This window comes from Kogia breviceps, chromosome 1 (genome assembly GCF_026419965.1).
Source record: "Kogia breviceps isolate mKogBre1 chromosome 1, mKogBre1 haplotype 1, whole genome shotgun sequence".
Lineage (NCBI taxonomy): Eukaryota > Metazoa > Chordata > Mammalia > Artiodactyla > Physeteridae > Kogia > Kogia breviceps.
Window position 1 is genome coordinate 167,478,764 of NC_081310.1, and position 25,949 is coordinate 167,504,712.

Genomic DNA, 25,949 nt, shown 5'->3' on the forward strand with positions numbered 1-25,949 from the left:
GTGTGTCGGGGGGGGTGTCTTTTGTTGTTGTTATTTCAGATGGGAAGGTAAATCTAGTTTCTGTTACTCCATCTTAGTCAGAAGCAGAAATTCCTGTCATCAGAGCTGGTGCTGGAATTGGTCATGGTTGGTTCTGAGCTGGATCTAGGAGGTTTTTCCTCTTTTATACCAGGTGGCACAGCTGGCCCCAGGGAAGGGCTGATCCTACTGTGCTCTCAAGCTCTCAGGCACTGGGTGCCAACCAGAGCAGTAGCCAGGAAGAGGAGGTAATCAGTATGCCCCATGGGAAGTAGAGCTGGGGTATTTCATTATAACTTTGTCAACAAAATGATTCCGCACTGAGGTTCCAATGCCTTCCCCTCCTCCTGCCATCCCAGCTGGAGTCTCTGACAACTCTGACCTCTTCTCTGGTTACTGGCCAGGGCTGGAAGGGGTTGGCACCTGCAGCCTCCCAGCTGGCACCATTAACTACTACCTAGCAACCACAGTAAGAATTTCCTTTTTTTAAAGTAACTGCCATTTTCCTGACCCTGGGCTACTTAGTAAGAACCTGAGGCTAGAGGATGTAAAGTGACTCCCCTAAGGTCACATAGCTAGAAGGGGCAGAATCAAGGTTTAGCACTTACTTCCAGAGACCTGGTGTCTTGCCTGCCAGGAAAGAGCCTCCATTTTGGCCCAGACTCCTGTGTCTAGTTCTGACTTGTGTCTGCCTCTGGGCCTGAAGCCCTATCTGGAATCTGCTTAGTTATGGAAGGTGACATGGGGGGGAGATGGGTCGGACACACACTGGCTTTGTAATCAAACAGACCCAAGTTCAAATCCTACTTTCTAATGGTGTGAACTTGAGGGAGTCACATACTCTTGCTAAGCCACAGGAATCGCTACTACAAAAATCAAATAATGGTATTACTTCACAGTATTGAGGCGAGGCTTAAATGAGATATTTCTAAAAAGTACTTACCGGGGCTTCCCTGGTGGCGCAGTGGTTGAGAATACGCCTGCCGATGCAGGGGACGCGGGTTCCTGCCCCGGTCCGGGAAGATCCCACATGCCGCGGAGCGGCTGGGCCCGTGAGCCATGGCCACTGAGCCTGCGCGTCCGGAGCCTGTGCTCCGCAACGGGAGAAGCCACGACAGTGAGAGGCCCGCGTACCGCAAAAAAAAAAAAAAGTACTTACCGGAGTTCCCTGGTGGTCTAGTGGTTAGGATTCGGTGCTTTCACTGCTGTGGCCCAGGTTCAATCCCGGTCAGGGAACTGAGACCCCGCAAGCCAGGGGGCGTGGCCAAATGAAATAGTTTCCAGTCCAGCGTGCAAAGAGCTTGGAAGTCATCGCTCCATACTAAAAACAAGTTAAAAAGCTGGATAAACTTTTAAAAATCAACAACTCTTCTTAGACTTGTCAGAGAAGTGAGGTCACAGGGCAAACCACTGCACTGAAAACTGGAGAGACAGACAGGTGAATGCAGAGATTCACAATCTGCCACAGTAGAAACCTATGTGTAGATACCTCCACAAAACTAGCACTGGATGGGAAAAGCTAAGCTGTCATTGAAGAACTGCTGAAGACTCCGTGCAGACATGGAGAGTTTAAAAGCCCAGGTGGGGGCCCAAACACAGGAGGACCCCACATGTTTGTGAATTTTACCTCTGGAGCTCTGCCCCTCTGCTTCTGGCAAGGGCAAGGGAAAAGGAACAGTCTGCTCTCCTTAACAAGACCTACCCTCAGGAGAAACGATTTTACCAATGCCTAACCTATTGGAGTTTTATCAGAGCCTAACCTACATGGAAGGGCAATACCCAACTCCAGCCCCCTCCAGCCATCCTATCCTGTCCCACCTAAGGGGGGAAAACTGAGAAGCACTTATGAAGTTCACAGTCCAGGGGTGCAGGTTCTCTAAAAGATAGAGACCTAGCCATAGGGCTATAGAATGCCTCTCATCTCCCATACCTTTACCACCATATCACTAAAGGTCTATTTACTGGAGTGCCCCCTACCCAGTACATCATTCCAGCTTTTAACAAATAATTACAAGGCATACTAAAGGGCAAACACAGTTTGAAGAGACAGAGCAAGCATCAAAACCAGACTCAGACATGGCAGGGTTGTTGGAATTATCAGACTGGGAATTTAAAACAACTATGGTCAATAGGTTAAGAGCTCTAATGGAAAAAGTTGACAGCATACAAGAACAGATGGGCAGGGAATTCCCTGGTGGTCCAGGGAATTCCACTCTCACTGCCCAGGGCCCAGGTTCAACCCCTGGTCAGGGAACTAAGCTCCCACAGCATGGACAAAAAAAAAAAAAAAAAAAAAAACCAGATGGGCAATGTACACAGAGTTGGAATTCCTAAGAACAAAAAGCAATGCTAGAAATCAAAAAAGTATAACAAAAATGAAGAATGCCTTTGACGGGCTCATTAGTAGACCGGGCACAGCTGAGGAAAGAATCTCTGAGCTTGAGGATATTTCAATAGAAACTTTCAAAACTGAAAAGCAAAAAGAAAAGACTGGGGAAGAAATGGGACAGAATAGCCAAGAACTATGAGACAACTACAAAAGGTGTAACATACATGTACTGGGAATACCTGAGGGAGAAGAAGAGAAAGAGGCAGAAGCAACATATGAAGGAATAATGACCGAGAATTTTCCCAAATTAAGGTCAGACATGAAACCACAGATCCAGGAAGCTCAGAGAACACCAAGCAGGATAACACCCACCTCATCCAAAAAACAAAAACCCTGCACCTAGTATGTTCAAACCACAGAAAATCAAAGATAAAGAAAACACCTTGAAAGAAGCCAGAGGAAAACAACACCTCATCTGTAGGGAGCAAAGATAAGAATTACATCCAAATTCTCCTCAGAAACCAGGCAAGCAGGAAGAGAATGAGGTGAAACTGAGTGCCGAGAGAAAAAAACCACAAACTAGAATCTGTATCCTGTGAAATTTCCTTCAAAGTGAAGGAGAAATAAAGACTTTCTTAGACAAACAAAAATTGAGAGACTTTGTTACCAGTAGACCTGCCTTGCAAGAAATATTCAAAGAACTTCAGAGAAAAGGAAAATGATGATAGGTCAGAAATTTGGGTCTGCATTAAAAAAGGAAGAGTATCACAGAAGGAATAAGTGATGGTAAAATAATAATAAATTTAATTTTTTAAATTGATCTTAACAGATAAAAGTTTCAAAATAATAACAGCAACAATGTGTCTGATGATGATAACATGTGTATATAAAATGAATGACGGCAATGATACAAGGGATGGGAAGGAAGAATTAGAAATATTTGTTATTATAAGGTACTTGCACTACTAGAATAGTGTTATTTGAAAGTAGACCTGGATTAGTTGTAAATGTACATTGCAAACTTTAGGGTAACCACTAAGAATATTTTTAAAAATTATAATTGATACGCTAAGAAAGTAGAAAAAAATGGAATCATATAAAATTCAGCTGAAACAATAAAAGGCAGAAAAACAGTGGAAGACGAAAACAGGAACAAAGAACAGGGCAATTAATAAAAACAGTAACAAATATGGTAGATATTAATCCAACTATATCAATAGTCACTTTAACTTCAATGGTCTAAATATACCAATTAAGAGACAGAGATTGTGAGAGTAAATCAAAAAACAAGACCTAAACTATCTGTTGCCTTCAAGAAACCCACTTTAAATATAAAGATACATGTAGATTAAAAGTAAATGGATATGCTTCCCTGGTGGCACAGTGGTTAAGAATCCACCTGCCAATGCAGGGGACACAGGTTCGAGCCCGGGTCCCGGAAGATCCCACATGCCGCAGAGCAACTAAGCCCGTGCGCCACAACTACTGAGCCTGTACTCTAGAGCCCAAGAGCCACAACTACTGAAGCCTGTGCGCCTAGAGCCTGTGCTCTGCAACGAGAGGCCACAGCAATGAGAAGCCCCTGCACCGCAACGAAGAGGAGCCCTCAACAGAGTAGCCCCAGCTCGCCACAGCTAGAGAAAGCCCGTGTGCAGCAACGAAGACCCAACACAGCCAAAAATAATAAATAAATAATTTTTTTTAAAAAGTAAATGGATGGAGGAAGATATTCCATGCTCACCCTAATCAAAAGTAAGCTCGAGCAGTTATATTGATTTCAGACAGAGTTAACTTTAGAGCAAGGAAAGTTATCAGGGATAAAGAGGGGCGTTACACTGTGATAAAGGAGTCAGCTCTCCAAGAAAACATAATAATCTTTAATGTGTATGCACCTAACAAAAGAGCATCAAAATACATGAGGCAAAACCTGATAGCACTGCAAAGAGGGATAGATGAATCCACTATTACAGCTGGAGATTTAACATCCCTCCATCAGAAATGGATGGATCCAGCAGGCAGAGAACCAGTAAGGACACAGTTGAACTCAACAGCACCATCAATCAGCTGGATATAATTGACATCTATCAACTACTTCATCCAACAAGAGAAGAATACACAGAATACACATTCTTCTCAAACTCACATGGCAAATTCACCAAGATAGACCACATCCTACCCCATAAAACATACCTTCACAAATGTAAAACAAGAGAAGTCATACAAGATCTGCTCTCAGACCACAATGGGATTAAACTAGCAATCAGTAACAGAAAGCTGGGAGGGAAGTCCCAAATTACTTGGGCCTTAAACAACACACTTCTAAATAACACATGGGTCAAACAAGAAATCTTAAGAGAAATTTAAAAATATTTTGAAATAAATGAAAAGACAACTTATCAATACATGGTAGCCATCAGCATTATCCTCATTCTCTGGCTGCAGCCCTGCCCCAATCATAGCTGAGCTCACCATGATTATCACGCACTGGATCACTCAGGTCCCAGCTCTCGGGTCTAGCTAGTTTACTGCATCTTGGTCTTCCCAATTGTCATTGCTCTAAAAACTCGGCACACCTTGAGCTGGAGTCCACCGGTGTTATCACAGGTACAGAAGAAAGTTAATTAGGGACCTCCTTATTGCAAGCATTTCTACAGGCAGCTGATGTCGTAATCTAACAATGGAATGGGCCACCTGGTCAGAGAGTGAGAGCTGTGTTTCAGTAGAGACGGCCTAGCAGTCAGAACAGCTGCCAGCCACGCTGTTATAGAGGAGATGCCTGCACCGAATAAGGTGTGGAATCCAGGACCCTCTATGGCTCCTTCCAACTGCAAGGTGCGGCGGATTCTAAAATTCTCCATGAGTCTCAGAATTTACAATCCTTAGGCTAGATTATTCCAAGATTCTTCTTCTAAGATTATTTGATTTTAAAGTTCTCTGAGTCTTGGGTTTCATAAGTGGTACTAAATGTGATGAGGTATACAAAAATTATTATCTAACACATGGCCCAGAAGTCCTTTTGGGAAGAGAAGGAACTATCTTTGTGGGGGAAATGATTTGGTAAGGGTAGAGACCCCATAGAGAGCCTGGACTCCTGAGGAATGAACTGGAAGGGAGACAGGGAGTGGGGTGGGGGGGAGATGTAAGGTGGGGAAAGGGAGCACATGACCCATCGTACTCTCTAGATGCCAGTAGGCTGTGCTCCATAAGATGTGCTCCTTCTCTTGAGCATTCTAAAACCTCTGTAAAGTCTACTCTCAGGAATGCTTGGGAGGAGTGATTTTGTTTTTTATATGAAATCCAGATAAAAGTGTGAGTTTTATCACATTCAAGTCAGTGTGGTTCAGGACAAAGCCAGCATGGTTTGCTGGGGGAAGAGAGTACAGGGGTTAGTGTGAACCCTCTGACATTTAGCAGGCTTCTCTGGAGAAAGTGGGGCCTCCCTGTGTGGTGGGGCAGGCATCTAGGGGCCTCCATTCCTATCAAAGTCTATGTGGTTGGCTCTCTCTAGAGGCATATAGTGCACGACCTGAGCAACTGAATGTGACAGCCCTGGCCTGAGGCATTAGAGGAAATTTCACCTCCATCTGAAGGAACAAGGAGACCCACCCAGCTAATATTCAGGCTCTATGTTTTCTTTAGGTTCTATTCTTAAGGTTGTAAGATCCTAGGGTTCTATGACTCCAAGAATCTAAGAGTATAACACAGTTTTATAATTCTAAGGCAACAACCACTACCACCACAGCCAATGCTACTGTGTTACCACATGCCAGGCACTGTGCCAGGCACTTGACCTGTATTATCTCAATTAATCCTCAAAATCTATGAGATACACATTATTCCCTCCATTTTGCAGATGTGGAAACTGAGGCACAGAGTTAAGTCATCAGTCCCAGATCACAAAGGCAGGACTGAAGCCAGGTATTCTGACCGTGGAGGCTCCTTACCTGTGCCCTCTACTGCTGGCATTCTTTCAAGCATCTTTGTCCCTCACAACCCTTTTTCCTATGAGCTGAGCGTTTTTGCAGCTCAGGCCCCAGAGATCTGGAAAACAGACCTGAGATCTGAGATGTGTTGAGTTGAGCTGGGTCCCGTTGAGTTGTGTTGTTATGTTACAGTAGGTTGTGTTGTGTTCAGTGTGTTTGTCTGCCTCCATTGTACTTTGACAGGACAAAGACTGGATCTGATTCAGTCCAGGGACTGGCATACTGTGGGTGCTTAAATAAATGCCTAAAATACAAGTGACTAATTGGCCAAGCGGGCTCTAGGTAGTGAGCTCTTCCAGCCATACACCCTGAGATCATCATCCTGTGATTGTATCCTGATGGGGGCTGGCAAGGTGGGCACATTTCCAAAGGCACCTGGGCAGGTGAAGCCAAGCCAGAATTCATCCTCAAAGAACCTTGGAACCAGGGGTAGGCCAGATCTGTGAAGACTTCGGGTCCCTAGGCCAGGAGTAGATGGTAACTGGAATCAAGATGAGGAGTCTGAGGGGAGCCTTATGTGAGGGGGCCAGGCATGGGCAGGAAGACAGCCCCAGGTGCCCCCATAGTCCATCTTCACAGGTAGCCAGAGAAGGGAGGTGGTCCCGGAAATAAAGGTGCTGGAGCCAGGCATCCTCTGCTGCTTTGACTTGTAGCTTCTTCTCCCTTCAGGACCAGGGAACCATCTGACAGCCAGCCTGGCTCATGGGAACTCTTCTCTAGCTGGACCTGGCCCTGACTCCTACTCCAGTAGACTGGGGTCCTGCTGTGGACCTCTTAAGTCTCTAGACACAACCCAGCTGCATCTGCTGACCTTGAGCCTGCTCGAGCCCAAAGTCAAGGGGCTCTTGGAGTTCCTGCCTGCCTCAGCCTCTCTTTGACGTCGAGCCCTGGACATGCCCAGCTGCCCTGAGTGGGGCCAGCTCTGCAGCCCATCTTCCCTGTGCCCACCTCAGTTCTTCCACCCAGAGGTGCTCACGCCTGCTGAGCCACCTGCCATTGCCTTGGCTGCTCCTCCCTGGACTGTGTCTGGTCCTCTTCACTGGCTGCTCTGCCCGGCCTCTCCTTCTCCAGCCCATTCACCCAAATCAGCTTCCACACCACGTTCTGAGATGCAAATCTGACCGTGTCCCTCCCCTGCTCACAATCTTCCAATGGCTCCCCATTGCCTGTGGCGGAAAGTTCTAGTTCCTTAACCCAGCATTCAAGGCCCTTCATGGATGGCCCCTCTGAGCTCTCCAGCCTCCACTTCCTCTGTCCCTTGACCCTTCCTGGTGCCGGAGTCATTGCAAACATCACTCCTCCTTTACACGTGCTGTTCTCACTGCTTGGCATGCTCTCCTTAAGTTCCTGGTCATCCGTCAAGGATCAGTCTTGCCTTCGTTCCTCCCTGGGTTTATAGCAGCCTGCGCACAGCTCTACAGTGGCCATAATCACCTTGTATCAGTATTAGAGCTCTTTGACTGTGTTTGTTTCCCTACCCGGTGGGAGTTCCATGTGAGGCCCGATTGTGCCTGCAGCTTCATCCTCACTGTCTGGCACGTGGTACTTACGTGCTGAACGAATGAGGGAAGAAATGAACGGATGGCAGTGAGTGACAGTGACATCCGCAGCACCCACACTGTTGACGGTGAGGGTGGGGCTGGTGTGGGCAATGGATGATGATGAAACAGAAGAACAGAACAAAAGCATGAAGCCACAAGGAGACGGCTCCAAGACAGAGGCAAGGAAGTTGCTGCAACACGGTTCTAACTCCATCTCTCTGCATGGGTCCATCCTGTACCAGAGCTGCATGCTCTGAAATCCTGGGAATCCCTGTCATTTCCTCCTGTTTGTTGTTTCTGCTGCCCCTGTGAGGAAATGCTCTGTGAATTGCTCAGGCCTTACCCAAGGCTGTTGCCTTCTCTGTGGGCGGGGGTGGGGGTGAGGTGAGGGCTGCACAGATCACCCCCTCTCCTGAGCACCAGGACCCTCCTGGCAGGGGGTATCCCAGGGGTGGCCTGGGAGTTGGGCAGGCAAGGCCTGAGCCACCTGGGGCAGGAGACTGGGCCTGTGAGACAAGGGGAACCAGGAAGCCAAGGGGCCTGGAGGATGGACCACTGCTGCTGTCTGAGCCCCCGGGTGGGTTTCCTGTCCCAGCTCTCTTGTGCTCGGCCACATTCCCAGTGCACTCCAGGCTAGCCAGCTGAGGGAGTCAGGACTGATGGAAGGTTCTCTAGGGGGGCACGGAGTGTCCACTTCATTCACCCTGTACCTCCATGATCCAGCACCATGCCTGGCAAATGGCAGGGTGGGGAACTCAAAAACTGTATTGAATGGATGGACAGATGGACAGATGGGCAGAGAGAAAGAAGGTTGTCCTTCCTGGAGGTAGAGGGCTATAGGGCAGTAGCATCTCTAGGGTCCATCTCTGGTGGCAAATGTGACCATCAGAGTGTGGACTTCCTTGGGAAAGGGTGGGAGGCTGGGGGTCAGAGTCAGGGGTCTCTCACACCCCCTCCCCATCTTCTCAAGCTCTCTGCTCAAATCTGGTATTCCAATAAGGCCTCTCCCTGCATAAAGACACCCTGTCCCATACATGGGTGGGCATCAGAATCTCCTGGGGCGCTTTAAACAGTATAGAGTCCTGGGTCCCAGCTGAGGCCTGCCACTTAGAATATCGCCAGGTGGGACCATGGATTCTGTGTTTGTTTTTTGTTTCGTTTTGTTTGACCATGCCACCTGGCTTGTGGGATCTTTGTTCCCCGACCAAGAACAGAACCCCAGGGCCCTCAGCAGTGAAAGCATGGAATCCTAACCACCAGACCTCCAGGGAATTCCCGGATTCTGTGCTTTTTAAATGTCTCAGGTGATTCTGCCATGTAGACAGGCAAAGGAACTCCCCACCTACTGGAGTGAGTTTAACCCCCCAGGCAAGGCGTTCTATACCCAGCACCTACCCCCTCCTCCGGGCAGCATCATGCCTTGCCACTCACCACAGACACGAAGCCTAATGAAAAGACTCCACGTTCCCAGACATGCTCAGGCTCTCTCACCACCAAGCTTTCACTCAAGTTCATCTCTCTGTCTTTCCCCTCCTCCACCTGAGAACTCCTACACGTCCTTTCTTCGAGGCCCAGAAAATGCCACTTCTCCCAGGAAGCTTTCCACACCTATCTTCCAGCCAGGAAGAACTTTCATCTTCTTCCTGAGTCTCATAGCACCTCCTACCATCTACATCGTAGCACCTGTCACTCTGCCCCGTAATTACAGTCGGCCCTCCAATCCACGGGCTCCACATCCATGGCTCAACCAATAGCGGATCAAAAATATTCTGGAAGAAAAATGGCAGAAAGTTCCAAAAAGCAAAATTTGAATTTGCCACATGCTAGCAACTATTTACATAGCATTTATATTGTGTTAGGTATTATAAGTAATCTAGAGATGATTTACAACATGTGGTAAGATATGTGTAAGTCATATGCAAATACTATGCCATTTTATGTAAGGGACTTGAGCATCCTCCGATTTTGGTATCCACAGGGGTCCTGGAACCAATCCCCTGTGGATACCAAGGGACGATGTATCTAATAATGCCTCTGCCAGACAGTTTGCATCAGCAGCCTTGTTTAAGCCTCCCAGGAAGCCTTTGAGGTAGATGATGATGATAGCAAAGACTGATTAGGTGGAAAGCTTGGAAGCCTGCAAATGCTGCTAGACCCATAAATCTTCACAATAACTGGGTGCGGTAGGTACCATTATTATCAGGCCCTTCTTACACATGAGGAAACTGAGGCCCAGAGAGGTGAATTCACTTGCCCTGGGTCACACTGATAAGTGGTAGAGCCAGGATCTAACTCAGGGAATGTTCCAGCCCTTTTACAGATAAGGACACTGACGCTCGGGGAAATATTTGCCTAAACACACTATTCTCATAAGCAGCACAATCATAATTTGCATAATTTGCAGGAGCCTTTGACCCAGAGCTCCACATTCCCACATTGGCCCCAGTTTAACACTTCTGCTAAGCAATCCCCAGACCATGCCCCCTTCCTGGCCTGTTCCAGGCTCCCTTCCTCTTCTCACAACCCCCCAGAGACCTGCCCTCTCCTCTTCCCAGACTGGCCTGCTCTCTGATCTCACTTCTACCCAGCCTGCCCCACCTTGAGTTCCCTGGCACACCCAGCCCTTGCGGAGGTCACAACTCAGCTGGCAGGCAAAGGTCCAGCCCTGCTGGAAAGCTTTTCCCTGCAACTTCCCCATCCGCATTCCAGATGGAGCAGGCTGAGGCAGTAGGGGGTGCAAGTCCCCTCCTCTCCCTGGGCCTCAGTTTCTCCATCTGTTGGGCAGACAATAGCAGGGCTGAAAGGAGGCTCTGGTGATCTTGGGGTGAAAGGCTTCGGAAACACTGGTGGTCCAGCCCTGACTGCCTCACCCCCGAGTCCTGGGTAGGAGGGTGGCATCCCCTGTTGGCCTGGATGCCACCTCCGCCGCCCTGGTGGTTACCTGCCCTCCTAACGTCCCCACGCCCCTGCTAAAGAACAGGATCACAACCAAAGCATATAAAGGGTACTTCCCAGAGTAATAGCTCCATAAGTAAATAGCAGCAGTAATTAAATGAAGGGCCTTGCCTCTCTCTGTGGAGAGAGCAGCCTAAAGCCCAAGTATAGCTGTGCAGTCAGGCACCTTTCTGGAGAACTCGATGGGAAACTTGGCTTTCCAAGGTCAGTCCCCAGCGCAGCCAACCCACCCACTAAGCATGACTAACCATCCAGAGGTTGACGGCCGGTTGTAACTGCAGCTGTTTTGGACACACGATGCAGAACTCTTTCACATGCCCTTTTCTCCTCCAATCCTTTACAAAGCCTGTAAAAGGAGCTGGCATGGGCTTTGGTTCCAGGCTGACCTGAGCTCATTTCCAGCTCTGCCACTTATTTGCTGCATGATCTTGGGAAAGTTATTCCTCCTCTCTGAGCCTCACTCTGCCTCGTCTGCAAAGTGAGCACGATACTCCCAACCTTTGAGGGTGCCGTGAGAGTTACAAGGATCAGGCACAGAGGAAATACGTTATAATCCTTATAGCTCTATTACCCCCATGTTCTAGATGAAGAAACTGAGGCTCAGAAAAGCTCTATTGTTTGTTCCAGAGCTAGTGAGAAGCAGGGCTGACTCCGAGTCCAGGACCCCTGCTTCCACACAGGAAGGTGTCCCCCAGTGCATGAACTTGTGAGGCCAGGAGGTATGGCTCTGGATGCTCAAGGCCAAGGACCGATCTCAGGGTCCTGCTTTATATGCCTCACCTTACAACCGTCATTAGTCATAGCTGGCCAGGTTCCAGGCCTCGGCATCAGACCATCCAGAGTGGGTCATAGTGGACAGGGTCAGAGTCAAGATGGACTTGGCGGGCATGGCAGGTGAGGCAGTGTGCCCTGTGCACACCGGAAGACCCGCAGACACAGGATACGAAACCAGCGGGCTTGTCCCAATCGATCCACACTGTGAGGACACAGTGACCTCATCTCCACAGCCAGGAGCTCAGCTGTCAGCCCTGTGTTCCTTTTAACAGCCTGAGTCAGTGGGCAGAGACACACCGCAGAGCACTGCCTTCTCCCTGCTGATTTATTAGGGCGCTTTCCCAGAGAAAGATAAAAACTCTTCTTAAGCATCTGGCTCTGGGCAACTTACTTTTAAGTTTCACCCTTTGAAGACAAAGATGAGATACCATTTCTCACTCATCCAACTGACAAAGGCTAAAAAGATAAACCACACCCAGGATTGGCCAGATGCTTGTGAAAAGGGCAGGTGGTCCCTTTACAGGCGGTAGAAATGCAACAAGTGAATACTATGTTTTTGAAGGGCGATTTGGCAAAGTTTTAAAAATTCCCATCTCCTTTAACCCTGTAATCCCTCTCCTACAAGGATTTGTACCTAGTTTTTGGTACAAAGTTGATCTTCACGGTGTTGTTTATAACTGTTCCCAAATGAAAGCCACCTAAATATTCGTCAGTAGGGGATTGGTTAAATCAATGATGCGCTATCAGTCAGCCATTAAAAATCGGGCTGGGAAGTTTACTCAAAGAGAAAATGCTCATTATAGATTAAGAGACAAAGCAAGTCATATCCAGAATGATTTGCACTGATATGAGCAGGCTTGATAAGTTTTTCCACACCTGGGCTTGTTCTTGAGAAATTCTCCCACTTAGCCCCAGCCGCCATGTTGTAAGGAAGTCCAGGCTATCCTGCTGGAGACAGAGGAGGATGCAACACCATGTGTGGAGAATGGCCCCAGCCAAGTACTGCATCGAATGCAACTGCATAAATAACCTCAGCTACATCACGGGGAACAGAACTGCCCAATCCCCCAAATCAAGAGAAATACATCATTGCTGTTTAAAGCCACTAAGTTCTGGAGTGGTTATTCGGCAGCAGCAGATAGCTGAAATACCCCGTTTTTCAGTTCCTAGATTTTCAGAACGTGTACAGACCATTAGAGCAGAAGCACCTGTGTCTGAGCACCCAGCCCGCTGTGCAAACCTTGGAGGGAGAGCCTTGGGTGACCCCAGTGGCTGAACCTCTACTGCTGGCCGATCATTGTGCAGCTTTCACAAGCACCATCACGTCCTAGGTGCTTAATAAATATTTATTGAATAAGTGGATAAATGTCTTAGTTAACACATGCTGCAGCCCTGTGTGGTAAAAGTGATCATTTTATTATTACTCAACTGACGCTCATTCATTAGAGAAAAATCAGAAAAATGCAGGTATTACAAAAGAAGAAATGAAAAATTACCCCTAATTCTACTACTACCCGTAATTTCAATTAACATTTAGCATCTATGTATGGAAATTCAATTACATTACATATGTATATTTACTTTTTAAAATGTGATAAACATACTGTTTTGTAACCCATTTTTTCAATTCAAAAATATCTTGACTCTCTTTCCATGTCAATGAACATATATCTCTGTTCCACATTTTTAACGGATGCGTGTGTTTGCCTGTGTGACTCCGTCGGGGAGTCACACGCCCCCTCCTCCACCCTCACAACAGATACGAGCCCCGCCAGCCTTGTTCGTGTTCTATGACCCCACCGCCTAACCACAGCCAATAGGACCCAGGACAAACATCTCACCCAAACTGGGCCAATCCACTTCTCTCATCTAGAAACTTGGAATCCAGACCAGGAGAGAGTCAAGTCAGCCTTGAAGTGGTCCCAGGTAAATTCTGGCATTGTGTGCTGGTTATAGTCTACCACGTGGAGCAGAACATGCCTGTCTGTAAGGAGAAAGAGAAATAAAGCAGGAATGAGCAATGTAGACCATCCTGGTGGCGCTCTACTAAGTCCCAAGCTTAGTCAGCATCTGACTGCACCCCTGCCACTGTTTGCCGGACACCTCTGTTGCCTTTAATGAAGTCTCCTTTATTGGCTCAAGTTGGCTTAAATATATTGACACTGGCAACCAAAAAAATTCCTAGCAATGATTACTCTAATGAAATAAGACAGATGGGACTCTCAGCCACAAGGCCAGGCCTCTGGGAGCCAATAAGAGGAACACCCAAGATAGAAGACTAGTGCCCCAGCACTTTCTAGAAGCCACTTTCCAATACTGGGTACACAGGCTGGAATGCCAGCTGCTTGAGGGGAGGGCTCTAGAGCCAAGCAGTCAGGGCTCTCCCTCGATGACACGGCCCCCGCCTTCCAGCCTCAGCAGCAAACGTCTGTTGGGCACCTGCCATATGCAGGGCACTGTGCGAGAGGCATAGATGCACACGATGTATAAAGTTCCACGTGTGACTTTAAGCAAGTCATATCCGCCTCTCTAGGCCTCAGTCTTCTCATCTGTAAATGTGTTGAAAAGCACAATTCTAACGTCTTTCCAGCTCTCTCACCTACAAGTCTAAGCCAGGGTCCCAGCCCCAGCATGCCAGGAAGAGGGCATATATAACAAGCTCTAGAAGGGGCATTGGATTTTCCAAACACCTCCCTATCCACTGTCTCCTGTGAGCATGCCAAAAGCTCTGCAAGGCCGGACTCATTAGGCCAATCTTAGGGATGTGGAAATGGGAGAGGCAGAGAGGTTAAGCAACCTGCCTGAGGGTACACAGCTGTTGAATGGAAGAACTGAAACTTAAATCCAAGTATGAGCCAACTGCCCATTGGGAGAAGGATCAAATTACCCTTGACATTGGTTATCACAGTTTTGTTGTTGTTGTTATCACAGTTTAAAGACAAGGACAGTTTAAATGAGGCACCTAGAGTAGTCAAATTCAAAGAGACCAAAAGTAGAATGGTGGCTGCCAGGGGCTGGGGACAGGGGGAGTGTAGAGTTATTGCTTAATGGGTAAGGACTTTCCGTTTGGGAAGATGAAAAAGTTCCAGAAATGGATGGTGTTGATGGTTGCACAACAGTGTGAATATATGCAATGACACTGAACTACTACACACTTAAAAATGGTTAAAATGGTAAATTTCATGTTATGTGTATTTTATCACAATTTTTTAAAAATGAGGACACTGAAGTCTAGCAGGATAAAGGTCTAGCACTTATTATGACAAGGCTTCTCAAGCCAGAGCTAGAAAGGTCTTGGAAGTCACCTGTTGCAACCCCTTCATTACGAAACTGAAGAGACTGAGGCTTAGAAAGGGACAGTGACTTGCCTGAAGTCACCCAGCAAACCGGTAACCACCCAGAGTGGAATAGAACCACTGCCTTCTGAGTCCAGGGATGTCCGCCTCAGTGCTTTCCCTTTCTTAAGAGCTAAACTGCCGTGGGTTTGGGGCATTAATTTCAAGCCTCAGTGAGGAAGGGAGGGCTTCTCCAGGCTTTCAGTGTCTCACTTTCCATCTTCTAAAGTGTGAGTCACCTCCGGTATAATGCGGTGAGTCAGGCGGCTCCTCCGTGATGAATGTACATGTGACTGCCAGGTGGCATCCAGGTGGGGCTGGGAGTGGGGGAAGTGGGCACAGCCGGATGCCGGCAGAGCCATGGCCGCTCACTCAGGAGGGGAGGTCTGTGCTTTCTTTTGGCTCCAAATTGCTGCATGGTGGTAAGAGGTCCAAGAGGTCCAAGTCTCACACCTTCCATTTGCTATCCGATTCCTCCTTGGGTGTGACCTCAAGCAAATGGCTTTAGCTTTGGTGTGCCTCGGTCTCCTCACCTGTCCAATGGGCACACGAATAAATCTGGTCTTGACCTCCGCACAAGGTGTGGGGAGGACCCAAGGAATGACACGGAGAAGGTGTTTTGCACAGTTAAAAAGTTGCGCCAAAAAAAAAAAAAAAAGTTGCACCAGCATAAACGGCATTGTTATTTCACTACTCGGGAGAAATAAAGTTCTAAGAACAAAACAGAGCCCAGCCAGGCTATTTATTTGCTTTTCCCATCAGTCCTCGGACTTCTTAGGGTCTGAGAGCCTCTGGTCTCCTTGCTCTTCCCCAGGGCGCCAACCTTAATGGAGGGCGTACTGTGGACTAGGCCCAGGGACAAGCCACTGAACCCTCCCCAGAGCCCCACAAGATTATTCTGAGCCCCCTTTTACATAGAGAAAAGTGAGGCTCACAAAGAAGAAGCAACTCATCAAGGATGGCACCACTGGAAGGGTAGAGCTGGGCCCTAAAGCCAGACTTGAAGACTATTCCAGCACTGGTCCTCTCTGTGGGTTCAAGGAGGAAAGTTCCTGGGGTCTGCATCAGGTCCCCTCCTTCCAACAATACACGGAAATCGAAAGAGGTAGATCCCTGCCACCCTAAAGTAAATCAGGCTTTGAGAATGTGAAACACTGGAAAGAATAACAATAGTTACCATTTTTCAAGAATTTATTATATGCCAGTCACCCGACAGTCATCTTCTCACTTCATATTCTCACTAAATCTTTGAGGTAAGTACTGATACTATTCCCATTTTACAGTTGGGGAAATTGAGACTCAGAAAGGCTGTGCAATAAGCCCAAAGACACACAGCTAGCAGATCTGCCTCCTCAGCCTGTGTTCCACTCACTGCATATCACTGCTGGCCTCCTCACTCGTTTGTTCTTTGCTTCATTCGTTTATTAGACATTTAGAGCCTCTTCTCTGTGCTATAAGTAACTAGCTGGACAGAGGGAAGACAGGGATGCCTGAGCCCCTACCCCAATGAGGTCATTGGGAGAAATGATACAGCTCAAATAACTGTAATCTCAGCAGTAAAGAGCCAGTCCTTGGTGCACTGCTGGTGCTGGTGCTGGGCCAGGTGCCTGAGCAGGTGCTGCAGGTCAGAGTTTTTGTTTGTTTATTTTTCTAAATCAAGGTACTAGAACTCATACCTACTACCTGTGTGATCTTGGGCAAATCACTTCACTTCCCTAAATCTCAGTTTTCTCTTTTAGAAAATGGAGAGAAAAAGACTTATCTCACTGAGGTCTTGTGGGGATTAAATTAACTGGAAGAAGCTAGGTACCGTTTTTGGGTTCTGGGGATGCTGGAAGAAGCAGACAGCAGTCATTCCCTTGGAACCACAGAAAGAATTTTTTTTTTTTTTTTTTTTTTTTTCGGTACGCGGGCCTCTCACTGTTGTGGCCTCTCCCGTTGCGGAGCACAGGCTCCGGACGTGCAGGCTCAGCGGCCATGGCTCACAGGCCCAGCCGCTCCGCGGCATGTGGGATCCTTCCAGACCGGGGCACGAACCCGTGTCCCATGCATCGGCAGGCGGACTCTCAACCACTGCGCCACCAGGGAAGCCACAGAAAGAATTTTTCTTAAGTAAAAAAAATTTTTTTTAAATTGAAGCATAACATGCACACAGGGAAGTGTAAAAACTGGAATTGCCAGCCCAATGAGTTTTCACAAACTGAACACACACAGGTAACCAGCACTCTGATTACAAAACATCACCAGCAGGGTCAGGACTAGGACATGGCAAGTGAGACACTCACCTCCTGAGTAAAATTTAAGGGGGTACCGAAAAGCTCAGCCATCAAGATAAATAACGTTTTAATGCAATATTTTTTAAAAATCAAAACTAATGCAAGAAAATCCATGATGACAAAATATTAAACTTTTAGATAAAGACAGGATTAGTAACAATGCTGTGTTGAGTCACATTAAAGCTCAGGGCAAAAGGGAAATATCAGTAATATTGATCCTGCCTCATCTGCCTCATCCTAGTCCTAGCCCTGATTACCAGACCTCCTGAGGGTCATTCATCCCTCCAAGGGTAACTAATACCCAGACTTCTAATCCTATAAATAAGTTTTGCCTGTTTTTGAACTTTGCATACATGAAATCACACTCCTTTGCATTGGCTTCTTTCACGCAATATTGTGTCTGTGAGCTGTAGCCACGTTGTTGTGTGCCAGGGGAAGATGCTTAAACAAGGAAATGTCAACGTGCTGGCTGGATGTTTGAGAGAGACCATGGAGGTGGCAGGTGGGAGGAAGAATGAGCAGAGCTAGCACAGGACCAGTGGAACGGAGGGAAGGGGATGGAGTCCAGTGCTATTTGGGAAGGGCAGAGTCCACAGGATTGCCTGGACATTGGGGATGAGGGAGAGAGAAGAGTCAAGGAAGATGCCAGATCTCTGGCTTGGGCTATTTGGTGGATAGAGGAACCGTCTCTGCAGTGGGGACCAGGAGGGATGGGAGAGGATAATGAGTTTAGACTTAAACATGGTGAAGGCCAGGTACCTGTGGGGCATTCAGAGGGCTGTCCTGGAGGCAGCTGGACAGACAAGACTAGTGCGGGAGAGAATGGGGGGAAGGAAGTGTTCCCTCAATATCCCCCAGCATCGGGCGAGCAGGTGGTGGCCCTGATGAGAGCGTGTGCAGAGGGCCGGGGAGGGGCTTGTGAAAGGATAAAAGAGAGAAGCTGAAAAGTTCTCTGAGAGCAGGTGGTGTGAACTGGTGCGCAAATCAGAATGAAAATATTAAACATACAAAACTGTCCTCCCTGGCCCGTCAGGACTTCCAGGAGTCCAACACAGTGTGTACCTGCAGCCTGTGAGGATCGGGGTTGCAGAATATCCTGCGGATCAGGGGCTCTCCCGTCCCAGTCGCTGCCAGCCCCACTTACATCAGCGGCAGCTGATTCAGCAAAGCCTTTTCTCCTGGCTGCCAGAGACGCTTGCCTTTAAAGGCAAAAAAAAAAAAAAAAGCGCGCCTTCCCCCGAGCAGCCCTTACTCACTCCAGACTCGGGAGCTGCTGCTACCACAACCCTAACCCCCTCACCCCGCCCCGCCCCGCCCTCAGCGCGCACAGCAAGCCCAGCGCGGCTGGGGACCCGGAGCGTGCGAGCGTGCGCGCAGGCACGCACCAGGCCGCCGGCATCCGCCAGGCCACCTGGCACCGCCCCGTAAGTCCCAGGGAGCTCTTTTCCTCCGACTGGCCAGGGCTAGAACTGCTTGGAATCCAAAAGTCCGAGTTCCTTCCTGGGCTAAAGGCAGCCTCCAGGGAACAAAGCTGCCAGTGTCAGGGCAGCTTGGGGAGGTGGGCACTTGGTCCTTCCAAGCGGAGCCCGAGGGCTCCACCCCAGCCTCCTCACACTCCCCTTTAAAGCCTCGGGGTAGGGAAGGCTTGAGAGGAGGCTGAGACTTCCTCAGGTCCTTCCCTGCTCAAAAACCCTCCATGGCTCCCCACTGCCCACTGAATAAAGCCCTAACTCCTATACCTGGCATTTGACCCCTCCTCAGCTTCTTCTCCCATCAAATTCCCCCTAACTTCATCTCTTCTTGCTCCCAATCCCCTGCACTCCCGCCGCAGGGGCTACTTAGCCTGGCTCTCTGGCTTAAGCTGCACCTCCATGAGCCCGCTCTGGGCATTTGCTTTCTCTTCCCAGGCATCCCAAACTTCCAGGCTCACTTCCTTAGCCTTTCTCTGGCGTTCCCTCTCTGGTTGCAGTTACATGCGGTTGCCCAGGACTCAGCCATCCAAAAATTAAACTAGCCCACCTGTGAATCTAATATCTGATCAGTGTCAATAGCTTCTGATAAATTTACCTCTATACTGTACCCTCCAGGGATCATAAAGCTTTTACACAAAGAACATCTAGAAATGCAATTTCAAGCAGATAATGGGAGTCTGTTGGGGCAGGTATGATGGGGTAGGGCGAAGGTAAAGCTGTTTTTCTATCCATTCTGCTGTCTTCAAGTCCCACCCTGACCATAGGAAGGGGGTTTGATTGAACTTCTGACATCATGAATCAGTATTGTTTATTTGGATAAACTTTTATACACAATCTGTTTTTCCTCTGGCCAAGTCAGCAGGGGATTGTTACACCCATTTTACAGATGTGAGTCTTGAGGCTCAGAAAAGAGAAAAAGATTTGCTTGGTAATGTTTGACAAGTAAATAGCAGAGCTGGGACTCAGGAGTCCAAATCCAGGGCTCCACCATCAGTCTCTGAGTGTGCTCTAGAGATTCTTTCCTCCCTTCAGCAGTCACTCTCTGCCCGTCTACTGCCTTCGCACATGTTCTTCCCCTTGCCAAGGATGGCCTTCCCTCTGACCCACCTGGTGAACTCATATTCAGCCTTCTAAACCTTGCTCAGCCTGCCCTCTCCCTTTCCTGAAGCTCTCTCCACTTCCTCTCCTTCCTTTGTGGTACAAGTTCTCTCTCATACACATTCTTAACCATGCACACCCAACTTGGTACTGTTGCTGTGCATCTCGCCGCTTCATCCTCTCCAGTTTGGGGGCTCCATAAGGCTAGCAACAGGCTTGCCTGCCTCTGTCCCTGGGGAAGTGGCCAGCACATGCCTGGCCTGGAGAAGGAAAGGGAGCCTGATGGTGAGTGTGCCCCATGAGCTGGGTGGCGTGTACCCACAGCTGGGAGGAGGCATACGCAGTAGACTGGATGTGCTCGGAAACAGGGAGTGATGGAGAGACTTTGAGCAGGGACGTGGCAAAACCCAAAAGGTACTTAAGGGAACACTGGTGTTGGCAGGAAACAGGCAGACTAGCTGCTCATATGTTCATTCATTCCTGCCTTCTTCCTTCACTCCTTCACCCCTGTGTCTCAGCTGTCTCAGCCATCCTCAAGATGCTAAGTCTGCAGGGAGACAGAAAGGACAGCAGCACACTAAGAAGCATTGAAGGGTGAAGGAGAGAACAAGCTCTTGGAGGACTCGGGGACACTTCCCGGAAGGGGCCCCATTCTAGGGGTGCTTTGTGCCGTCAGAAGCATTTTGGCTTGGTGAGGTGGAGGTGGAGGGAGTCAGGCAGAAGAAACAATCTGAGCAAAGGTACAGATGTGGAAAGTGCTTGTGTGAGGGGTGAGACTGAGCCTGGAAACTGCTTCCCTGAGGGCCTTGCTAGCCAGGCTGGACCTTGCTGCCTCTATGGCAATGTGGGACATATGAACAGGAGAGTGAGGGTCAGCACTAGAGGACAAGAGGCCAGAGTCGCTGGAGGCCCTGCAGACAGAAGGAAGGGAAGGAGGATGAGGTGGTACAGAAGGTGAAATCAACAGGACTTAGGGGCCCTTGGCACCAGATGAAGAGAGAGGTGGCCCTAAGCTTTCCAGGCTGAGCAGCTGGGAGACCACAGAAATAGGAGCCATGGGCAGGGGTGTGCCCAGAAGGGGCAGGCCTCCCCTTCCAGGGCTTCTTGGTCAGCCGGGGTGCCCCCTCCCAAGGCCAGCACTGGACCCACAGGCCAGACAGAGGACTCCAGGGGTCATGGGGTCAGCTCAGGCTCCTCCTTCCCAACAGAAAGTAGTCCCTCCCTGGGCCCCTCCATAGGGAAAGGGACCATCAAACTAACCTCAGGATTTTGTCCAGAACTTTGGACTGGGGGGGTTCTTTCCTTTCATTCTGTCTCAAGTAAGACACGGGTCTAGAAGAAGAAAAGAGGTGAAATCAGATGAAACAAGGTGAAATAATACCACTACCACTAAAGGGGGATTTACCGCGAGTAAGCATGTGCTAAGTATTTCATGAGCTTATCTGGACATTGTATCTCTCATGATAGCACATGAAGTTGGTGGTCATGTTCATTCCGTTTAACCCAGAAGAAAGCTGAGCCTCATAGGCCAGCACCTTGCCTAGGATCACTCGAGGGCTGGTCTACAGTGGAGCTGGTTCAAACCCAAGTTCTCCTATGTTCCTACCATTCATATTTTTCACACTTACCTGTCACCATAGAGTCACATGTACTGTCAGGAGTGGAGAAAGCCTTCACAAAGGGGGTGATATTAAAGTGCAAAGAAGAGGTGGGCATAGATTTCCAGGCAGAGGGCCCAGCCTGTGCTAAAGCAAGGCTTGGCTTACAAACAGGAATGTGGGGATGGCGAGGGGAAGGGAGAAAATCGCGGAGCGAGACCTCCCGTAGTCTAACAAATACTTAAATACCACTTACCACATAACAAAAGCTGTTCTAAACACTTTACAAATATTAACTCACTTAATCTTCATAACAAACCTATGAGGTGGTTCTATCATTACAGCTAGTTTCCCGAAGTTATCCGGTGGCGGAGTGAGGACACCAGTCCTTGCTCTTAAGAGCTACCCTATGCCGCTCCTATTTTGTCTCACAGCCGGTACGAGCTCCTCCATTTTGCTACAGGCCGCCGAGGCTCAGAGAGGTGCGCACACTTGCTGAGGGTCACACAGCGAGGGAACTCCCGGGACCCAGAGAGCAGGGGAGACCCTCAGCCACAGCGAGGTCCCCGCGGGGCGCCTTCCCGCCCCCCTACACCGGCCCTGGCCCGGTCCCCGCGGAGCCCCGCCCCGGACGTGCCCCAGTCTCCGCCCCCCAAGGCTCTGCCCACCCCTCCTCCCCCGCGCACCCCAGCCGCGCCAGCCAATGGCTGGGGTCCTATAAACGAGAACGTCCCAGCGCTCAGAGGTAACCCCAGCGAGCGTTCAGATCGTGGGCCGCAGGTCCCAGGAGCTAGCTCAATAGGGAGCGGGAGGCCAAGCGACCAGAGTCGGAGTCAGAGTCGTAGTCGGAGTCTTGGGACCGGAGCCGGAGCCTGAGCCTGATCCGCAGAGTGCAGCCCGCCCGCCCGTCGCCGCCCGTGCACCCGGCGCTGCCAGAGCCTCCAGCGCAGCGCGGCCATGGAGCCCAGCAGCAAGGTGAGTCGCGCGCCCGCGGGCCCTCCCCGCCTGGAACAAAGGCGCGGACCCCCGGTCACCCCTCCGCTGGCCTAGGCCTCTCCGGGCCTCCCGGCGGCCCGGACGCTCTGTGCGCCCGGGGCCAGCGGCGTGCCTCTCAGAGCCATGCTCGGCGCGGGCCTGGAGCGCAGAGCCCTGCCGCAGCCGGGGACGCGGGCGGGGATGGGGTCGGGATCTGGCGGGCGCGTGGGCGCCGCGTGCGTTTTTGGCGCCCCCAGTAAGCAGCTGGCTTCTTTCCGGGGGCGCCGCGTCGTCCACGCGGCCCGGCAGGGCCGGGGGACCCAGGGCCCGGGCGCGGCACGTCGCTCACGATCTCCTCCTCAGCGGCCCTGCTCCGACTTCTCCCGGGGCGGGGGAGGGGGCCCGAGCGCGGCGCCCATTGGCTGAGCCGGCCGAGCCCCCGGCCGGGCCCCGGCCCGGGCGCTTGGAGGAGGAGGGACCCGCCCCCGCTCGGCCGGCTCGGAACAGATGCTCCCTTTTCCTGGGCGCCACACTGGGAGCGCGGCCTGGTGTTGGGCGTTTTCCGCGGCCTCGCGCAGTCCCCACGCCGGTCCTCCGGGGTTCCAAGGCGGAGGGCACTCTCTTAAGGCCTGGGCTCCAACCCCAGGGTGCCTGGCTACAGGGTTGAGGCGAAAAGCCTGACTTCCGAGGCCCTTCTTTCCGCGTAGTGCAGGCCCCAGAGCTTTTGCCAAGACCCGGGGAGATGTGCTCTGAGGTGGCACGTTTCCCTGCTCGGGCGGAGCGGGTGAGGGCCGGAGGGAGAGAGTACCCCAGGGGCCGCCGCCGCGATCCCGGGGGCGCTGAGGGTCGGGAAGGGGCCCCTGGCTGGAGTGGAGTGGGAGTAGCGCGCTCCAGGGAGCTGAGGGACGCGGGACGGAATAGATGAGGACTCTTCCTTCCCTCGGGATCAAACAACTGACTAGAAACGATCTCTTTTTTTTCATCTGTAAACGGGCTTGTCCTACAGGGGATCTTTGTGACTTTCCCAGAACGGTTCCTTTCCAACAAATATTTATTGGGCCCCACCTTGTGTGTTGTAGGGCATTGTTTCTTTCCTCCCTCCCTTCCTCCCCTTTCTATAGAATATTTTCAAGTGACTTTTTTCTTTGAAATTCGTTAGGGAAGGCACGAGGACGTCCGTTTTTCCACCTGGCATGGGGGGGTTAGCACTGAACTCTGCACTGCCCTTCCTATGGGCTGTGGAGGTGTCCGGTGGAACTGAGCAAGGTGTTGGCTGGGCGGAGAGGTGCGTGACAGTGACGCCAGGCTGTACCCTCAGCGGGAAAAGGCTCCTTTATGCCTGATGAATCCTAACAACTTGCTTCACCACCCCGCCCTGGCCTGAAGGGAGACCTTGAGCCCAGAACACATTTCCTGACAGTCCTAGGTGAGCCATTATGCTGGGATATAACAAAATAAAAATAAAATGAGAAGCTATTTTAGCTAGTGGTAAGAACGTTGCCACTGCAAAGCTTAAATATTTGCTGTGTTACCTCAGGGCTCTGGCAGGTCACTTAATCTCTCTGGGCCTCAGTTTCACTGTAAGAGGGAAAATTTTTTCACTCCTTCAAGGGTAAGAAATGTCTGTTCAGCATGTGATGCAGGACCTGGGTGTTCATCTGTTGAGTGGATAAGTGAATATTCTGAGAGGAGACAGAAAAGTGGAGGAGAAAGTCAACAGTCACTTGTAGTTCACTAGGCTATGGGCTCAAATGCTTTTCAGTGTCACTTACCCTCCATATATAGCTCTGCTGGTTCAGGGGCCTAGAGCTCGGAGAAGGGAAGTAACTTACCTGAAGTCACACAGCTACTAAGTGGCTGAACTGGATTTGAACCCAGGCCAATCAGAAAGGGCTTTCAGTCTACACTATCCCTTTTCACCATAGACTTTCTTGAATTTTGAGCTGAGGGGAGAGAGTTTGCCTAACTTCAAGGGTGCCCATGTGCCAGCCAGTTCTGCAGCAGGTGGGTGTTTTTCATGCAGTACCCTCCAAACTTTTGATTGCCGGCTCCATCAATAAATACTTTTGGAGCACCTCCTTCCCAGTGGTTTATCTGTATTTATAAATTCATCTATGTGCACTGTTATACTAATAGATTATATGCCTACATAAAGTAGAAATTTCAAAAGACAAATACAGATAACAGTTATAGTAAAAAAGTTTTTTATATTATTTTATTTTTTTGCTAAACTTTCTATGGATCATCCTGTATACATTCTAGAAAAAAGCCCTTCCCTTTGGAGCTGCTGATTCGATCAGCAAGCCCAGCCCTTTTGTGCAAGAGGTTAAACTGAGGCCTGGAGAAGTTATGTCACTTGCCCAAGGTCTGAAAACCAGGTGTGTCTAGTTCTGAAGTTCCTTCGGCTATGTTCCTCCTCAGTTGACTCAGCTGAGTTTCCTGCGTTCTGTCGTGCTCCTCTGCGGCTCATTGTGCTGAGTTTAACTGAGTAGGAAGTAGGGAGGACACAGGTTGAAGACCCTCCTGTCCCAGCCAGCGCTTTGCTCGTGCTACGTCCTGGGCAGCAGATGAGGGTGAGCCCTGCCCCCAGATGTCTCACCCGGCCCTTTGTGAAGAACCCCCGACTAGTCCCTCCTGGCACCCCAGTCATGCCCCAGGACTCTGCCACTCCGCCCTCCAGACAAAGGAGAAATGAGAAATCCATGGGGTTCCTCAGCCCCTCAGTGGTATGGAAGAGCATAGGCTTTTGAAGTCCTGTATTTGTGGTTTTGAATTCCAGCTTAGCTCAGCTGCCACGTCTGCAGAATGATGTCATTTTCATCATTAGAGTGTCTGTAAGAATTCAGAAATAAATGTGTCTGTCTGTCCCCATAGATGCTCCATAAATATCTCTTGCTTCTCTGGATTCCCATGATGCACTACACCTACCTGGGCCCCAGGTGACCTGCTACCTGGGTTGCAGCCTCTGTCCAGAAGTCTGGCATTTGGGCAACATGAACTTTTGGGGAGTCCCAGGATGCACGGGCTGTATCGCTTGGTCGGATAAATCATGAAAGTTCCCGCTGGCTAGTTCTCCAGTAGAGGTTTTGTCAGGAAGCTGGTTTGCAGTGCAGCCCATGGGTGAGAGTGCCAGGCCTAGAGATGGGTCAACTGATGTGGCTGCCCTGCCTCCCCTGTGAGGGTGATAACAAGTCATGATGACATCACAGTCCAATGGAAAATGACTTTTCCAAGGTCACATATTAGCCTCCCACCACAAAACACCTGCCAGCCTTTCTAGGATGGCTTAAGAGGATAAAGGAAAGTCCCCAGCAGGAAGAGACCTTCCAGTGCATGGCCCAGCCCTCTGTTTGACAAATAGGAAACAGGCCAGAGAAGGAAAGAGGCTTAGCCAAGATAGGCTGTCACAAAAATTTTGAGATGTTCTTCAGTATTTTTTTTTAAAAAAACATGTTTTTTCTGCACACCCCTGTCCTATGTGCCACCTTCCACTCACCCCAAATGAGCAGGAGTTTCCAGACTCCCGGACTTTCCAACCTCTTTCTGGTTGCAGTCTAATAGTTGGATTAGATATAATTTGACAACTGGAAGCATT

General features: G+C 49.7%; 1 protein-coding gene across 1 annotated transcript in view; it reads left to right on the top strand.

The window, feature by feature from the left end:
• The first annotated feature begins 22,045 nt into the window (after positions 1-22,045).
• Positions 22,046-25,949, top strand: part of SLC2A1 (solute carrier family 2 member 1) — a 29,052-nt gene continuing 25,148 nt past the window's right edge. Inside the window, exon 1 of the mRNA XM_059074375.2 lies at positions 22,046-22,354. Within this exon, the coding sequence (XP_058930358.1) occupies positions 22,337-22,354 (18 nt within the window). The 5' untranslated portion in view covers positions 22,046-22,336. The remainder of the gene's footprint in view (positions 22,355-25,949) is intronic.